General features: G+C 37.2%; 1 protein-coding gene across 2 annotated transcripts in view; it reads right to left on the bottom strand.

The window, feature by feature from the left end:
* Window positions 1-16,369, bottom strand: part of AnxB9 (Annexin B9) — a 63,587-nt gene that overhangs the window by 16,431 nt on the left and 30,787 nt on the right. For both annotated transcript variants that reach the window (XM_089097444.1, XM_089097445.1), the window contains exons 3-4: window positions 13,077-13,281; window positions 5,453-5,605 (exon numbers count right to left, since the gene is read on the bottom strand). In XM_089097444.1, coding sequence (XP_088953570.1) covers window positions 5,453-5,605; window positions 13,077-13,281 — 358 coding nt within the window. The remainder of the gene's footprint in view (window positions 1-5,452; window positions 5,606-13,076; window positions 13,282-16,369) is intronic.

Here is a 16,369-nt window from a genome sequence, read left to right as displayed (position 1 = left end):
TTACAGTTTGTCTGTGTTCCATTGCATATCACTTGAATGCTATCTATCATCCGTCCATACGTCATTCTTAGGCCAAATAGTCATAGAAGTGGATTAGGCATTGGGTGGAGACATTTAGTTTCAAACGAGGTAGTCTTATTACTAATTACTAGCTGAAGCAGTAAAAGTTACAGTTTGTCTGTGTTCCATTGCATATCGCTTGAATGCTATCTATCATCCGTCCATACGTAATTCCTAGGGCAGAACTAAGGTAGATAGTCATAGAAGTGAATTAGGCATTGGGTGGAGGCATTTAGTTTCAAACGAGGTAGTCTTATTACTAATTACTAGCTGAAGCAGTAAAAGTTACAGTTTGTCTGTGTTCCATTGCATATCATTTGAATGCTATCTATCATCCGTCCATACGTCATTCCTAGGGCAGAACTAAGGTAGATAGTTATAGAAAAGGATTAGGCATTGGGTGGAGGCATTTAGTTTCAAACGAAGTAGTCTTATTACTAATTGCTAGCTGAAGCAGTAAAAGTTAAAGTTTGTCTGTGTTCCATTGCATATCGTTTGAATGCTATCTATCATCCGTCCATACGTCATTCCTAGGGCAGAACTAAGGTAGATAGTCATAGAAAAGGATTAGGCATTGGGTGGAGGCATTTAGTTTCAAACGAGGTAGTCTTATTACTAGCTAATAGCTGAAGAAGTAAAAGTTACAGTTTGTCTGTGTTCCATTGCATATACCTTGAATGCTATCTATCATCCGTCCATACGTAATTCCTAGGGCAGAACTAAGGTAGATAGTCATAGAAGTGGATTAGGCTTTGGGTGGAGACATTTAGTTTCAAACGAGGTAGTCTTATTACTAGCAACTAGCTGAAGTAGTAAAAGTTACAGTTTGTCTGTGTTCCATTACATATCACTTGAATGCTATCTATCATCCGTCCATACGTAATTCCTAGGGCAGAACTAAGGTAGATAGTCATAGAAGTGAATTAGGCATTGGGTGGAGACATTTAGTTTGAAACGAGGTAGTCTTATTACTAATTAATAGCTGAAGCAGTAAAAGTTACAGTTTGTCTGTGTTCCATTGCATATCGCTTGAATGCTTATATTCTAAAAAGTTTATTCTACATCTCTGGACGAGGGGTTAAGCATTGAAGAGTGATGAGCAGTGTTTCCACTTCTACTGATTCTTCCGGAGGTCTACCGAATTCCCAATCCATCTTTCGACCCAAAAAAGATGATACTGAAATTACCGAAAATCATATAGGTTTTACAGATTGTTTGAAAAGAAAAGTGACGTAGTTAGCTGCAAAAGTTTGAGCTTTGAAGATATATTAAACAGAGTTGTGATTTGTAATGTGAAAAGAAGAATGTGTATTAACTCTAAAGAAGTGATTGTTTAGCATTAGGGTATTTTATCCATGGCTATTTTTCATTAGCCGAGTGCTTAGCGCTCTATAACTGAAATTCTGAGAACAGGGGTTCGAATCTTGGTGTCGCTGGCTATATGGTTCGGAATGGGGGTCAATGGTGTGGCCAGAGTCAACCCATATCTAAATCTGACTCTATTTTTAGGAGTTCTGGGTTTTTATATTTCTTAGCATTGGACTGATCGTCTCTTACTAGGTTGCTAGCTACTGCTGCAACCCGGATTCACATATATAGTTATGAGAGGCAGCGTGGCCGAGTGGTCCAAGGTGCAGGTGTTAGCCACCAGTCTCTTCAGAGGCGTGGGTTCAAATCTTACCGCTGGTATACGATTATGATTTATGTACAAAAATCAAATCTCAAGGAGGCACACTTGTGCCTCTATAAAGAGGCGACCCACCACAATGTTAAGCGATTTCCGGTCCTAGCGGTCGCAGAGAGACAGCGGTAATCGCATTTTGTAGCCCAAGCTCAAACTAAGAAACTCGCGAAATTGCACCCCCCTCCGACTTTATCTTCATGGGTGAAAGTGGGCCGGAAGTTTCGACCCTCCGACCACAGCCCCCCTTTAACGTTGTCCGATTGGGTTGAAATTTAGAGATTAAGCTTTCCTAGGGCCCGGGAACGTATCCTCGAAATTTCAGCTCAATCCGATCACTCCTTCCCTGTTTTCCAAAAACCAAATATAGCCACTTAAAGTTCATTTTTTTTTTATCCACGCCTACAGGCCACAGTTGGCAACTGATCCGGGTGAATGAGGACTCATTCGAAGCAGAATTTGACCTGTTAGGGCCTTTTGATATTTTCAGACCGAAAAAATTATCCCCCGAATTTACATTTACGAAAAACCTCTTTTTACTATAAGAGCCCATGTTAATTTTTACCACCACAGCCCTCCTTTAACGTTGTCTGATCGGGCTGAAATATAGAGGATAAGATTTCCTGGGGCCTGGGAGCTTATCCTCGAAATTTCAGCTCAATCTGATCACTCCTTCCCTGTTTTCCTAAAACCAAATATCAAGTTTTGTGGGGATTTGCTTGCGTCAAAAATACATTCCACTTACTAAAAAACAATTACAATTGTGTCTCTTTAGTACAGCGGTCGATACTCCTGACTGTCAGGCGGAAGACCCGGGTTCGATTCCCCGTCAGAGGAGATTTTTTAGATACCGAATTTAAAGTTTAAAAAAGAAACTCAGTTTCTTTTTTATGTTATTTGAAAAAAATTACGTTTTCTAAAGAGTTAAAGAGGCTGAGTTACAAGGTCGACCCTTAAAACGTACAGGGATTAGGAGGCACAGTTGGGGGGCTGTTAAAGAGGCTGAGTCACAAGTTCGAACCTTAAAACGTACAGGGATTAGGAGGCACCCTGTACGACGTGATTTGAGTATTCAGGAATTAAAAGCCTTAATACAAGAATGTTCAAGAGCGGGGGGTTTGGGGGGGGGCACTCCCCCCACATTAAATACAGACAAGAACACCAAACAGTTAGTAAATCAAAAAAAAGTAATAAAATGTAAAAAAAAGTGCAGAAATTATTTGAAAAAAACTACGTTTTCTAAAGAGTTAAAGAGGCTGAGTTACAAGGTCGAACCTTAAAACGTACAGGAATTAGGAGGCACAGCTGGGGGGCTGCCGCCCCCAAACCCTCGCTTTCGCAGCCTTTAAATAAAAAAAAAGTGTTTTAAACTGAAAGTAAGGAGCGACATTAAATCTTAAAACGAACAGAAATTGTTCTGTATATGAAAGGGGCTGTTCCCTCCTCAACGCCTCGCTCTTTACGCTAAAGTTTTTACTGTTTAAAAAAAGAGTTGTGAGAAAGTCAAACTTTAGCGTAAAGAGCGAGGCGTTGAGGAGGGCACAGCCCCTTTCATATACGGAATAATTTCTGTTCGTTTTAAGATTTAATGTCGCTCCTTACTTTCAGTTTAAAAAACTTTTCTTTTTTTTTATTTAAAGGCTGCGAAAGCTGGGGGTTTGGGGGGCGACAGCCCCCCAACTGTGCCTTCTAATCTCTGTACGTTTTAAGGTTCGACCTTGTAACTCAGCCTCTTTAACTCTTTAGAAAACGTAGTTTTTTTCCAAATAATCTTTGAAAAGACTGCAGTATGAAAAGACATCAAAAATGCAGTTTTTAGTGGAAAAATTTATTCTCTCTTAGAAATAATTTATTTTAGTTACAAAAAATTTTTAACCCAATTAATTTCCTTTAAAATTAGCCATTGAACAACTCTCTACGATGTTCCAGTGCCAACCTATCTGTGGAAAACGGGAAAGAAAAAAACAAAAAAGAAAAAAATATGCCGTTTAGGCAGAATGTTGTAGTAGCTGCCACTTTTCTTGATTTTCAAGCCAATATATTTCCCTTGCTGTTCAAGCCAAGGGACAGATAATTTCCTATAGGCCTACAGGGGTTTCGGACAAGGCGGTTCTAATGGTGTACTTTTTGTTTTGATCTGACTCCTTTTTTAGGAACTATGGGTTTTTATATTTCTTAACATTGGACGTGATCGTCTCTTACTAGGTTGCTAGCTACCGATGCAACCCGGATGGTTACCTGGGGGAAAAACGCGTGAAGTGTCGGATGATTTGCCCCAACATTGCATTCCCGGTCGAAGACACAAAATCAGGAGATCGGTACCTGCGCTACAAAGGCCATTGGTCAGCATGCGAAAAAGTTTTTATTTCATTTTTGTATGGACTACCCAATTTAGTAGTTGACACTGAAAAGTTACAGTTGTCTGCATTTTATTGTATAGTTTGAATTACCATATTTCAGAATGTTTACTCCATGCTTCTGGAGAAATACTAAATTTGAATTTGGCGCTAGTACAACTACTAAAAACGGATCGCAGCACTAAGGCTAATCTTGCAGAGCCTGAAATTTGTAGCGCAACCTCTCCTAAAGAATTGTACCTCTTCTAAAAAGTTGCACATCCGACAACCTCTTCTAAACCTATTCGAGAACATCCTGTTTTTCGTTTTACCCTAGCTGGATTAAAAATAATTATTACTTGACCAAACATATTCCAAAAATTCCATTTGAAAATCTTGATAACTAAGTCAAACAAAAAGTAAAGTCGCTCCCGAATTAGATAGGAAGAGGTCGTACGGAAGGATTTATGGGAAACTGAATCTTCAAGGGAGGTTTTAAAGAGGGAGGCTTTAAATAGACTGGGATGTTGGAGAAGCGTGAGTAGCTGTGCTGGCCTCTGGCGGCTTGTTGCTGCAGCAAATTGTTAGTAGTAGTAGTAGATGGTAACCGGGATTAATTCAAGTAAAATGAAATTCAGGAATTGTGAATGCAGATCAGATGCTCAATACCGGATCGTCACTGAAAGCCTCCTCTTGGTTCACAAAAGAAAATGAATGTAATAGCTAATATTCGTAAATTGCATCAATAAGGACTTTTTGTGGCAGATGTATTGACAAGGGAGTATCTAATCCATGGATGTTTTTCGAGTTGCTCGAAATAAGCTGATTTTCTTTTACTCAATAAACTAATAGAAAAAGCAAATAAAATTGATAAAAAAATGAGAAAAATTGTGAGGAAGAAAAAACGAGCGTAATTTCAGCCAGTGAAAAACGGAAGGACATAAGGAATAAATGCAAATATTTTGGACTTCCTCTTGACCGTCCGCAGTCCGCACAAGTAAATAAAGAAAAAAAAACAATACGAACAAAGGTCTTCAGGACAAAAGTTGCTTGGACAGGGCCACTTTTAATTTATTGTTTGTTTTTGAGGTTTCTTTAGTTTTGCTCTTAAGACTTTTATCCGCAGCCTACATTATTTACTCTTTATTTAATTTTATGCAACGAGGACGGTCGACCGGAGGTCTCGACCAAAATATTTCCGTAATTATCCTTCCTTTTTTCACTGGCTGGATTTATCCTCGTTTTTTCTTCTTCAAAATTTTTTTTCCCATTTTACCAAGCATAGTAAGTGTGGTCTTTGTCATTCTTTGCAACTAAAATTGATTAGCTTTTAAACTAAATTCACATGACAAGCTATCATTACTCCAGTACTCACCCGCATTATAGAGGGTTTCAGCATCTTCTCTAGCAGCCTCTTCGTCAACAGATGAACCCTCTTTTCTCGATCCCTGAACTAGGGCTATCAATAAGTTCTTAAATTCACCAGAAGTGTCACCGGCAATCGCATCTTCAAGCGACGTGTCATACACTAAAAAAGGAAAACAAAAAATCCAATTCATAAAATGTACTATAATATATATATATATATATATATATATATATATATATATATATATATATATATATATATATATATATATATATATATATATATATATATATATATATATATATATATATATATATATATATATATATATATATATATATATATATATATATATATATATATATACTGGTCACTATGCGCTGCAATGAATTTTTAGATTTTGGAGCTCCCACACTCCCAACCAGGAGGCACTCTCCATTCACTCCCGTTCGTAGAGCCTTGTGGGAGTTATGTGATGTCGATTGTTTGTTTTTTTTTTGTTTTTTTTTTTGCTGGCTATCAGTATCGTACGATTATTACTGGAGTAATAAATCTTATCTGTCGACTGTTTTAATCTGCTAAATAAAAAGTAAAAAAGTGAAAAAACTTAACGTTAGATTTAGAGGTGAAGTTATGGTTGATGGTTGATCAGTTGATCACTTATGGTTTGGTTAGTTGTACAACTAATAAAAGATTTTTTCCGTCTGACATCTACTTTCTCTGTCAGAAACTTTTCTGTCTGACAATCACTAACATTAACATCGTTAACAGAAATTAGGCAGAATGCTTCAATACGGCTGAAGCCATATTTTTTATTTCCGCTACTTTTTATTTTGGTTGAGTCAGGCACGTGCGTAGTGTGGGTTTTTGAGTACCAAGGATTCTGAAACGTCATAATTTTTTAATATATACTTATAACTCGCTTTCGTTTCCGTGTAATTATCCTGTTTAAAGGCTGTTTGACGAACTTATCTTTGGTTTTTAGTTTCAGATGATTCTTAAGCTATTAAGAATATTTTTTTATCATTCAAGATTTCATCTGGAGATAAAAGAGAACTGTTAAAAATATGCTTGATATTAATATATAAAGATCACATCTACAAAAAAAATAAATACTGAAAGCAAAACATGGCAACAAAAATTTTCAAGGTTTTAACACGAAAAACTAGAGAGCCTAATATCCCGTTAAAAAAAAAAAGAAGAAGAAAAAAAAAGTTCGGACAGCTAATTTCAAATTAAAAAAAAATTCCTGGACAGGACAGTTACAGACTGTCATTAGTTTCACATTTTGGCTTAACTTGTAATTTAGTCATCTAGAAATCTAGACCTTCATCATATTGATATAGCGTATGGGAGGGATTTGGCTTCAGTAACCACGCCCCCAACAACCTCCAATCTCCACCCTCTCCGATGTGTAGAATACCAGATTCGTTGGCCACTTTAATAAAATGCAGCCGAGTGACGATTTTGACAACGATTTTTTTTGCGATTTGAGAAACAATTTTTTTGCGATTTGACAATAAGTTTGTGACTGCCATAAGATAGGCCGTTTATTTAAGTTTTTTTTTTTAAATCAATATCCTTTTCTAACCTTTCTGCAATAGACATGCATTGGAGAAATTTCCAAGGTGCAAAAAGTTGATTTGTTTATCCAAAAGATTATAACTACCATGACAAACCTACAGTTTCAGGTGACAAACCAGATGATTAGACCTATCATTAAATTAAAGCAAGTTTTTTCAACTGAAAGTAAGAAGCAGCATTAAAATTTAAAACGAACTGAAATTATTCCGAATTTGAGGGGACCTGCTCCCTCAGCAATTCCTCACTCTTTACGCTTTATTTCTTAAACATCTTTAAAATACTTCTCATTCAAATTCAACGGCCCTTGCGTTTAAGTAGCCCTTTTTAAAGAATAAGGACAAGAATTCAAACTTTAGCGTAAAGAACGCGGGTTGAGGAAAGGGAGTCCGGGTTGATTTCCGTTCGTTTTAAGTTTTAACTTTGGTCCTTACTTTCAGTTGAGAAAACTTTTTTTTTGTTATTTTTGACCGTTTTTCAAATCATACCGAGAAATCCCCCTCCCCTCTCACCTGTTATATTCTTTTCACAAATTTTGCTGTCCACGAGACTTTCTCTCCGTCAAAAATCCCCCCTACCCGAAGAAATTTTCCCCGAAAAATATCTGTATATTTCCAAATAACAAACACTACATCTAAACAACGGACCAATTGCGTAGCTTACAGCCCTTTCCCCAAGAGCAATGGGGGGTCATGTTATCCCCAGAGAATAGTTATCGAGCCTTCCAGCAATGCTAACCTAAATGAATATCTCGAATTTTGGTTGGTGTGTCTCTGGGGAAAAAGAGGACGGGGGACGGAGGGCTAGTCACCCTCCAGTATTTTTGGTCACTTAAAAAAAGGCACTAGAGATTTTAATTTTCGTTCGAATGAGCCCTCTCCTGATCTTCTAGGAACATTAGTTTAATACAGTCACCTCTGGGGAAAACAAACATGCATCCATCACCTTTCTTCTGGCAAAAAAATGAAATACAAAATCCCACATTTTTATAGATAAGAGCTTGAAACCCCAACAGTAGGGTTCTCTAACATACTGAATCTGACGGTGCGATTTTCATTAATTTCTTTACTTTTTGGTGTTGTTTCCCCCTTTTTCTAAAATCAGGCAAATTTTCTCAAGCTCGTAGCTTCTAATGGACAACAATAAACTTACTGAATTTTGTATGTTAGGAATCAATATATAAAACCATTCTTTTGATGTTTTAATTGTAATAAAAATCCAATTTGTAGAGTTTCGGTTTATTTTAGAGTTTAGAGACCAGGAACTATTTGAGGAGATAAATTGCCCAACTGATTGCCATTGATTAATTGCTATTAATAAATTGCCCAACTGATTGCCATGAGGAGATAAATTGCCATTAAGCCTTCAACTTGAACATTACAAACTTTTTAACAATTAAACGCCAGCTGTAGTATTTCAAAAGGCGTTATGTAGCACTTTTGTAAGAAGTTTTTCATACAACATCCAATTAAACGAAACTATGCTCAACTGATTGATCTAATCGGCGTTCCTAAACCTTATATAGGTCTCAAGATAATTAGGAGTTTCTGGGTTTTTTTTTCTAGATGTGCTATATCGCTTTCTTTTAATATATATGTTCCCTGAAAAACGAGCGATTTTGCGATAAGCCTTCAGCTGTAACTTGCATTAAAAGGACAAAGTATTTATATCGTTGCAATAACAAGTCTCAGATCTATCCATTCACCGAAACAGTATACACCGACATAGACTTTTCCTTAGACACCGACTTTAGACTTAGACACCGACGACTTAGACGTAGACACCAACGAGTTAGACTTAGACACCGACGACTTAGACTTAGACGACTTAGACTTAGACACCGACGACTTAGACCTAGACACCGACGACTTAAACTTAGACACCGAAGACTTAGACTTTTTAGAGAAGGATCTAATCTTGCTATAAAAAAAAAAAAAAAAAAAAAAAAAAAAAAAAAAAAAAAAAAAAAGGAAAATCGTCATTTTTTCAACGATTTTCAACCAATTTTTCACGAATTTTCAATCTAAAAAAAATTGTACACCAAATTTAAAAAATATAATGCGGTTAATGGTATGCATAGCTGTTAATCTCAGCTTCTGGATTAGTAATAAAAATTGTATCTGTCTTTGATATATCACAGGCATTGGAGGACAGATAAACATCATACCAAAACTTTTAAATGGGACCAAAGTCGTATCCAGGATTGTTTTTCGGGAGGGGGGTGTTACAAAAGGATTTTTTTAGGAGTTTACAAAAATAACTCTCTCTTCTCTCTCCGCACTCAAGGTGGCCGTTGACAACTTTTTATTGTATCCTAGACCAAATATGATTATATATCTTTTTAATCTATCAGTAATATTTAATGCTTCGATTTTTCCAAAACACATAAAGCATACTATTTCCAATAAGGATTATGAATTTTGGTTTATTTTACTTGACTGTTAATTCAGTAGATTTCCAAAAAGTTCAACTGGATGATTTAGTACGCACTCTAAATATACAAAAATTAAAGCCTTTGTAATCCTCTTATCAGTTCCTAGGATTTGTATTACTTTTTATTTTGGAAAACTTTGGATTTAGCCGTATGGCAAGGTAGCTTAACTAAGCTAAATATAATTTTTTTATTGCAGATGGATTCTTAAATGTAAAGTCTAACATTCCTTTATATATTAAATAATGAAATGTTGAGTGTTAAAGGTTTCAGGCTATATATTAAATAGGTATCGTAAAATTCAATGAAAAGCAAACACCAATATCAATCGTTTTACCGACCGATGCACGAAGAGTCGAAGCTCGAGGTTATAGTGACTTCATGGAATTTCAGATGTGAAAGTTCAAATATCAGAGCCTCTAAACAATGAATAAAGTGTTAAAATATATAGGATAAACAAGTTTTTAAACAAATGAACAGTCCATATTTATTACATGAAGAAATTTGAAGTTTTTATTGTTATACTTCAAATTTTTAGTTTGAGGCTTAGGACAACCAACATGTATGAACACAACGTCGATTTCTATTTTCATACTTCGATACTTCATACTTCGAGCACAACACCGATCTCTATTTTCATACTTGGATTTTTCTTCCTTAGAATGGTTAAGAACACCAACAAATCGGATAGACAAAAAACGTACCGGGAAATATAATTTTTGTGGATTGTAATTGTTCGTTGGATTTAATATCTTTTCTTTCATTATTTTTAATGCATTGAGTTCCAATTAATATTCTTATGTTGTGCGTTTAACTAAATTATGAGAATGACCAATACAATTACTAACCACGCTCCTTAGCGCTTATATTAAATAAAAAAAAACAAGTTTTTTTTAACTGAAAGTAAGGAACGACGTTAAAACTTAAAAAGAACATAAATTCCGTATATGAAAGGGGCTGTCCCCTCCTCAACGCCCCGCTCTTATCGCTAAAGTTTTTATTGTTTAAAAAAAAAAGAGTTGTGAGAAAGTCAAACTTTAGCGTAAAGAGGGAGGCGTTGAAGAGGAGAAGCCCCTTTCATATACGGAATAATTTCTGTTTGTTTTAAGTTTTAACGTCGTTCCTTACTTTCAGTTAAAAAAAACTTGTTTTTTTTATTTAATTTTTGAAAGTTTTTGAATTAATGCAGGGTTTGATATTGGCTCACCGTACTTGAATATTTAAAACAAAATTTGCATATTAATTTTACTTTTATTTGGTTAAATGGCTTCCCTGAAAGTTGCTTAATTTTATTTGCGACCGTTTTTGTTAGTAATGAATATATGTAACTTACGAATTAACTTACATAACGAACATCTGTATTCATATATTTTTAATACATATATTAGGGGGTTCGCCCCCTAGTCAATACCTCGCTCTTTAAGCTAAAGTTCGAATTTTATTCCAATTCTTTAAAAATGACCCCTTAACCACAAAGGCCGTTATTTAGAATAAATAGCTCTTATGAAAGTACTAAAAAATCTTAGGCTTAAAGAGCGAGATATTGACTAGTGGGTGAACCCAATCATATACGTAATATTTTCTGTTCGTTTTAAGTTTTGATGTTGCTCATTACTTTCAGTTGAAAAACTTGTTTAATTTAAATTTCTGATCTTTTTTTTAAATAATGCTGGGAAATCCGGCGCCCCCTTCATAGCAATGTCCCTTCCCCAATGAAAACTTCCTTCATGTAAAAATCCTTCCACCTAACCCGCGACCCACTCCACCCCCTGCACTACCGGAAAAAAGCCCCCTGAAAACGTCTGTATGCTTCCCAATAACCAATAGGCTACTAAATTTAAACATTGGGTAAAGTTCATAACTTACAGACCTCCCCCAGGGACTTCGGGGATTAAGTCATCCTAAAGGACATAGTTATCATATTTTCGACCATGCTGAACAAAATGGCTATCTCAAAATTTTGATCGGGTGACTTCGGGAAAAATTGAGCGTGGGAGGGGGCCTAGTTGCCCTCCGTTATTTTTGGTCACTTAAGAAGGGCACTAGAGCTTTTAATTTCCGTTCCAATGAGCCCTCCCACAATATTATAGGACCACTGGGTCGATACGATCACCTCTGGAAAAAAAAAAAAACAAAAAAAAAAACAAATAAGCACGCATCTTTCTTCTGGCATCTTTCATCGTGATCTTTCTTCTGGCAAAAATACATAATTCCACATTTTTGTAGATAAGAGCTTGAAACCTCTACAATAGGGTTCTCTGATACGCTGATTATGATGGTGTGATTTTCATTAAGGTTCTATAACTTTTAGGGGGTCTTTCTACCTTTTTTCCAAAATCAGTCAAATTTTCTCAGGCGCGTAACTTTTGATAGGTAGGACTACACCTGATGAAACTTATATATTTGAAATCAGCATTAAAATCTGATTTTTTTTATGTATCTATTGGTATCCAAAACCCGTTTTCTAGAGTTTCGGTTACCATTGATCCTGGTCGCTCCTTACTTACAGTTCGTGACCACGAACTGTTTGATTGCAGTTTAATGCAGTAGCAGGTAATAACTTATTGTGTTTCACTGAAATATTTCAACTGGAGAGCAAGATTAAATCCATAAATGGATCCTAAAACATTTTAATAGTATATTTAACGAGTCTTTGACCGACAGAAATTGATTTCATTTGACAAATTTCTTCCTCACTGTCTTCCTGTTTCATTATTTGAAGACACTAATGCATAATCTCCATGTAGTTTAGGCCTAGGGGTAGCTGAGATCAAGCACTAGTTCCCGTATTACCAAGCGGAAAACAATCCCATTGTGCTACCACAGAGCTGCCATTTGTTAATAATAATAATAACTTAATGCAGAAACGTAGGCAAGAGCCTCTTCATCTTCTTCTTGTTTTGATTATCATGGAGATGCTTTCATAGAATCTCGTCATCGGAATCGCGGGCCCTGCGGCGAGTTACTGCAGGTCCCGTATCCCACTGCGCCACAACAAGACGCCATTTGATAAATCTTCTTCCTTCTTCTTCTTCTTGTTTGGATTAATATGGAAACACTTTTGCATAATCTAATCACCGGAGTGAAATTCCGAGCCCTGCAATGCATTGCTGCAGCTGAGTTCGATCTCTGGGTCCTGTATTACCAAGCTGAGATCAAACCCACTGCGCCACCACAGGACCCATTTAAAAAATCGCAAGACGCTGGAAATTTTCGATTCAAGTAAGGGCTTACTTAGTGCTTAGCGAGCTTTCAAGTAGGCTACAGTAAGAAAAGTCAATTTCAAAAGGGACTACACAATTCTAAATTTGAAGTTTTTACGATATTTTTGGGACACTTAAAATAACCAGAATCAATAGCAAAACCCTACTATGAAGCCCACTCATAATATTTTTGTTTCTATTAGTGCATAGAAACATGTATGCGACAAGCCTATGGCTTCCACCTTTATTGAATAAAATAAATAAATAAAAGGAAATAAATAAAAACACGTTTCTTGGATTTAAAATGTTAGCAGAAAATTCTTCGCTGGATCACGGAAATATGCTTTAGTTATTACATTAAAAAGTGAGCAGAGATCTAATACTAGTATTCTGAACAAGGTCTTTTTATACTTACATCTTTGATAAGCTTCAGAGATGTCATCAATTTCATCATTTGAGCAACCAGCTAAAATTTCTATCAGTGTACTTTCGTCAGTTCCCAATCCTTCTATCGCATCATGAATCTCAGTGGCGATATAATCCCTCGAGGGAGTCATTAGAGCGAGAACAGCATCTTCGAAGTCGCCTCCTAGCTCTTTCTTCAAGTGCTTAATCAAGTCCTGAAAAACATTTAAAAAGTAATTTAAATGATTGCCAACGAGTCTCAAACGAGCATGGTTTGGGAACAAAACCTGACAAAATATTATTTATCACTTTGACCCAGATTTATCACGTTGACCAGACCAGTTTTGGTCTCCTTTGTTTTGCACATGAATGGGTGTTTGCTTGCAAAAGTGTTCACCATCAAGGAAAAACAGGGAAAAGGGTATTTGTATGATACAGTACCTACCTAATATTCTTGTAATATAATAATAATAATTTATGTATGCCCACTAAAGAACAAAAGAAAGGTAGCGGAGTAAATAATCAACAAAAGAAAAAAAAGAGAACACTTCACACAACTACATTACACACGCAAAATTTAAGCAAAATCATACATAGCCTAAGTCGTGTCAGCGGAGAAAAATAAAGGTGCGTCAGGGTTTTGGCACGAGCACGGATTTCAATTTTTTCGCATTTTGCGGTAGGATCAATAATTCCGAACCTTTGGCATAAGAAGGTCTTGGACGTCCAGGGCACGATTCCTAACAGATATTTTGCGAGCTTGAAGTATTTAGTACGAAGTTGTCGTTTTTCGGACTGTGCAAGCAGATCAAATAAAAGGGAAATGTAAAGAAAATGCGATGTTACCATTGCGTAAAAAGTCTCACCAGAATCCTTATGCTCATAGTATTTTTCAGAGCTACCGCTTTTGCGTACCCGGTGCGCATGCCTCAATATACCAAGGACGAAACCAGGCCGCGCGGCATTCTAATGTCAGATCCGTACTGAATTCCGAGATACTTAATTATCTCTGATCGAGCGACAGCAGGGCCATCGCAAACCGAAAGAAGAGTTCTGCACTATCTCTACCGTTAAATACTACAAATTCTGTCTTAGCGATATGAACACGGAGATCAATATTTTTCTAAAGGTTAACCAGCAGCTCAAGATTTTCTTTTAAGAGCGACAGCAAAGAACTTAATAGAAGGAGGTCGTCCCTAAACGATATGAAACTCAAATCTACACCATCAAGAAATTAGCTACCATGGATATGTTTAGTAGCGCTGTAAATTGCCGCATTAAATAAAACCGGGCTAATCGCTGATCCTTGCCTGACTCCTTTCTTGAGGTGTATTTATTCTGTAAGAATAGGTACAGATCTTCTTTCACGTCCCATTATACCGGTACAAGCACGAATAACACTATTATTATACCAAATATATAGGACCTTAAATATGCTGGGATCAAGCCCATTCTCTAGAATAGTCAAAAGAATCTGTGGGTGCAAAACTGAATCAAATGCTGCAGCTATATTAACACTACACATGTAGAAAGTTGTCTTTGACTCGGTTACTTGCCTGAAAATCTTTTTCATTAATCTATACGCCGTTGCACAACCATGACGAGCCTTTAAACCAAACTGCTTAAAACCAGTAACACGAGAGCAGACTAGATGCGGCAGCCGAATTCTTTCGAAAACCTTACCAAGAACCGAAGAAACTGTTATGGGGCGAAACGAGGAACATATACTTTTGTCACCCCCTTTTCCCTGTATATTAGTCTTTTTTCCACAGCAAAAATTCTGCGGGACCATACCAGTATTCAGACACATCAAAAAAAAGCAATGCAATCAACTGAAAAAGAAGCTTCGAAACTAACTTAAGGTGCTCACTTTTAATTTTATCAAGTCCAATTGCTCTCCCTTTTTTCAATTTCATAACAACAGCTACAATTTGACCAGCACTAACATTGATTAAGGTACGGTGATTAGGGAAAACCTGTAGTGATACTAGTCTTTTTCGATATTCCGTATTCAAGGTTAGGTTCACGGATTCATACACACTCCGGTAGTGATTTTCCCAATCTTCACTGGATATTTTTACATCACCATCAGTTCTTCGTTTCTGAGACTTTAACAGTCGCCATATCTTTCCGGGTGAATCTGACAAAGTTTTTGATAACATTTCCAAATTTCGCACTTGCAGCTCATTAACTATTTGACTATATTGCTTTTTAGACTTACGAAATAGCCGGAAAAGCGTCCCAGATCTAGGTCGACCTTGCGAATTCTATTCCCGATATTACTGTTTGGCACGATTTTTTGCTGTCTTTACTTGTGGGTTTGACATCCCGGCTTTCGCGTGCCAAGACGAACTCTCGAAACAGATACAGCGTAATTCCGTGCTACTTTCATACTATGAGTTAATTGACTTACTTTACTTGACTTATGTCTCCTGCCGGGCGCTGCTCGGCGTAGAGAGTGACGTCTGCCTCCTCCATCCACTTCGGTCCATGGCAAGCGTTTGCACATCGCTAAACCTGATATTTGCCATCGTCAGGAACTCGGACAGGCTGTCAGACCATAGTTTTTTCGGTCGGCCGCAAGGTCACTTCCAACCGGCTTTGACAGGGTCGAAGTCATGGATCATTTTTGCGGTTATGTGTGGAGGCATTCGAAGTAGGTGTCCGAACCATCGTAGTGTTCGCTCGGCTGCTTGGGTCGAAAACCGAGACTGCTTGGTGAGCTGCAGCAGCTTCTCATTGCTGACGAAGTCGAGCGACCTTCGATCCTCCTCAGGCTCTTCGACTGAAAGACATCAATTGCCTTGAGGGTTGCGGCTGAAGCTTGCCACGTTTCAGCTCCATAGAGCATCACAGAGCCGACTAGGGCGTTGAAAATCCGTAGCTTCGTTGTGCGACTGTTGTTTGGTTTTCGCCACAGGTGACGGTTCAGTCTGCCCATGGCAGAAGACGCTTTGGATATTCTCGCTTCTAATTCAGAAAGAAGCGAGTCATCTGAAGAAATTATGAAGCCCAGGTAGGTGAACCTTTGGACAACTTCGATGCTAGTTGTGCTATCCAGGCTAACTGAAGGATTGGCAGCAGGGGAGGATGGGTCTATGGCCATAATTTTCGTTTTAGTCTAGTTTATCTGCAGTCCTACTTTTGCAGCCTCTTCTCGTAGGATTCGAAGCGCTTCCAGCAACTGCTCCATGGAGTCCGCCAGAATGGCCAAGTCATCGGCAAAATCAGCATCTGTAATGACACGATCTCCAAACTTGAGTCCAAAACTTAAACGTGAGGTGGTCCTTGTCATAGCGTAGT

This window comes from Artemia sp. Qi Xiang Cuo, chromosome 11 (assembly GCF_049724085.1).
Source record: "Artemia sp. Qi Xiang Cuo chromosome 11, ASM4972408v1, whole genome shotgun sequence".
In the NCBI taxonomy this organism is placed as follows: domain Eukaryota; kingdom Metazoa; phylum Arthropoda; class Branchiopoda; order Anostraca; family Artemiidae; genus Artemia; species Artemia sp. Qi Xiang Cuo.
The sequence above is the reverse complement of the archived record's forward strand: the minus strand, read 5'-3'. Positions and strand labels throughout refer to the sequence as shown.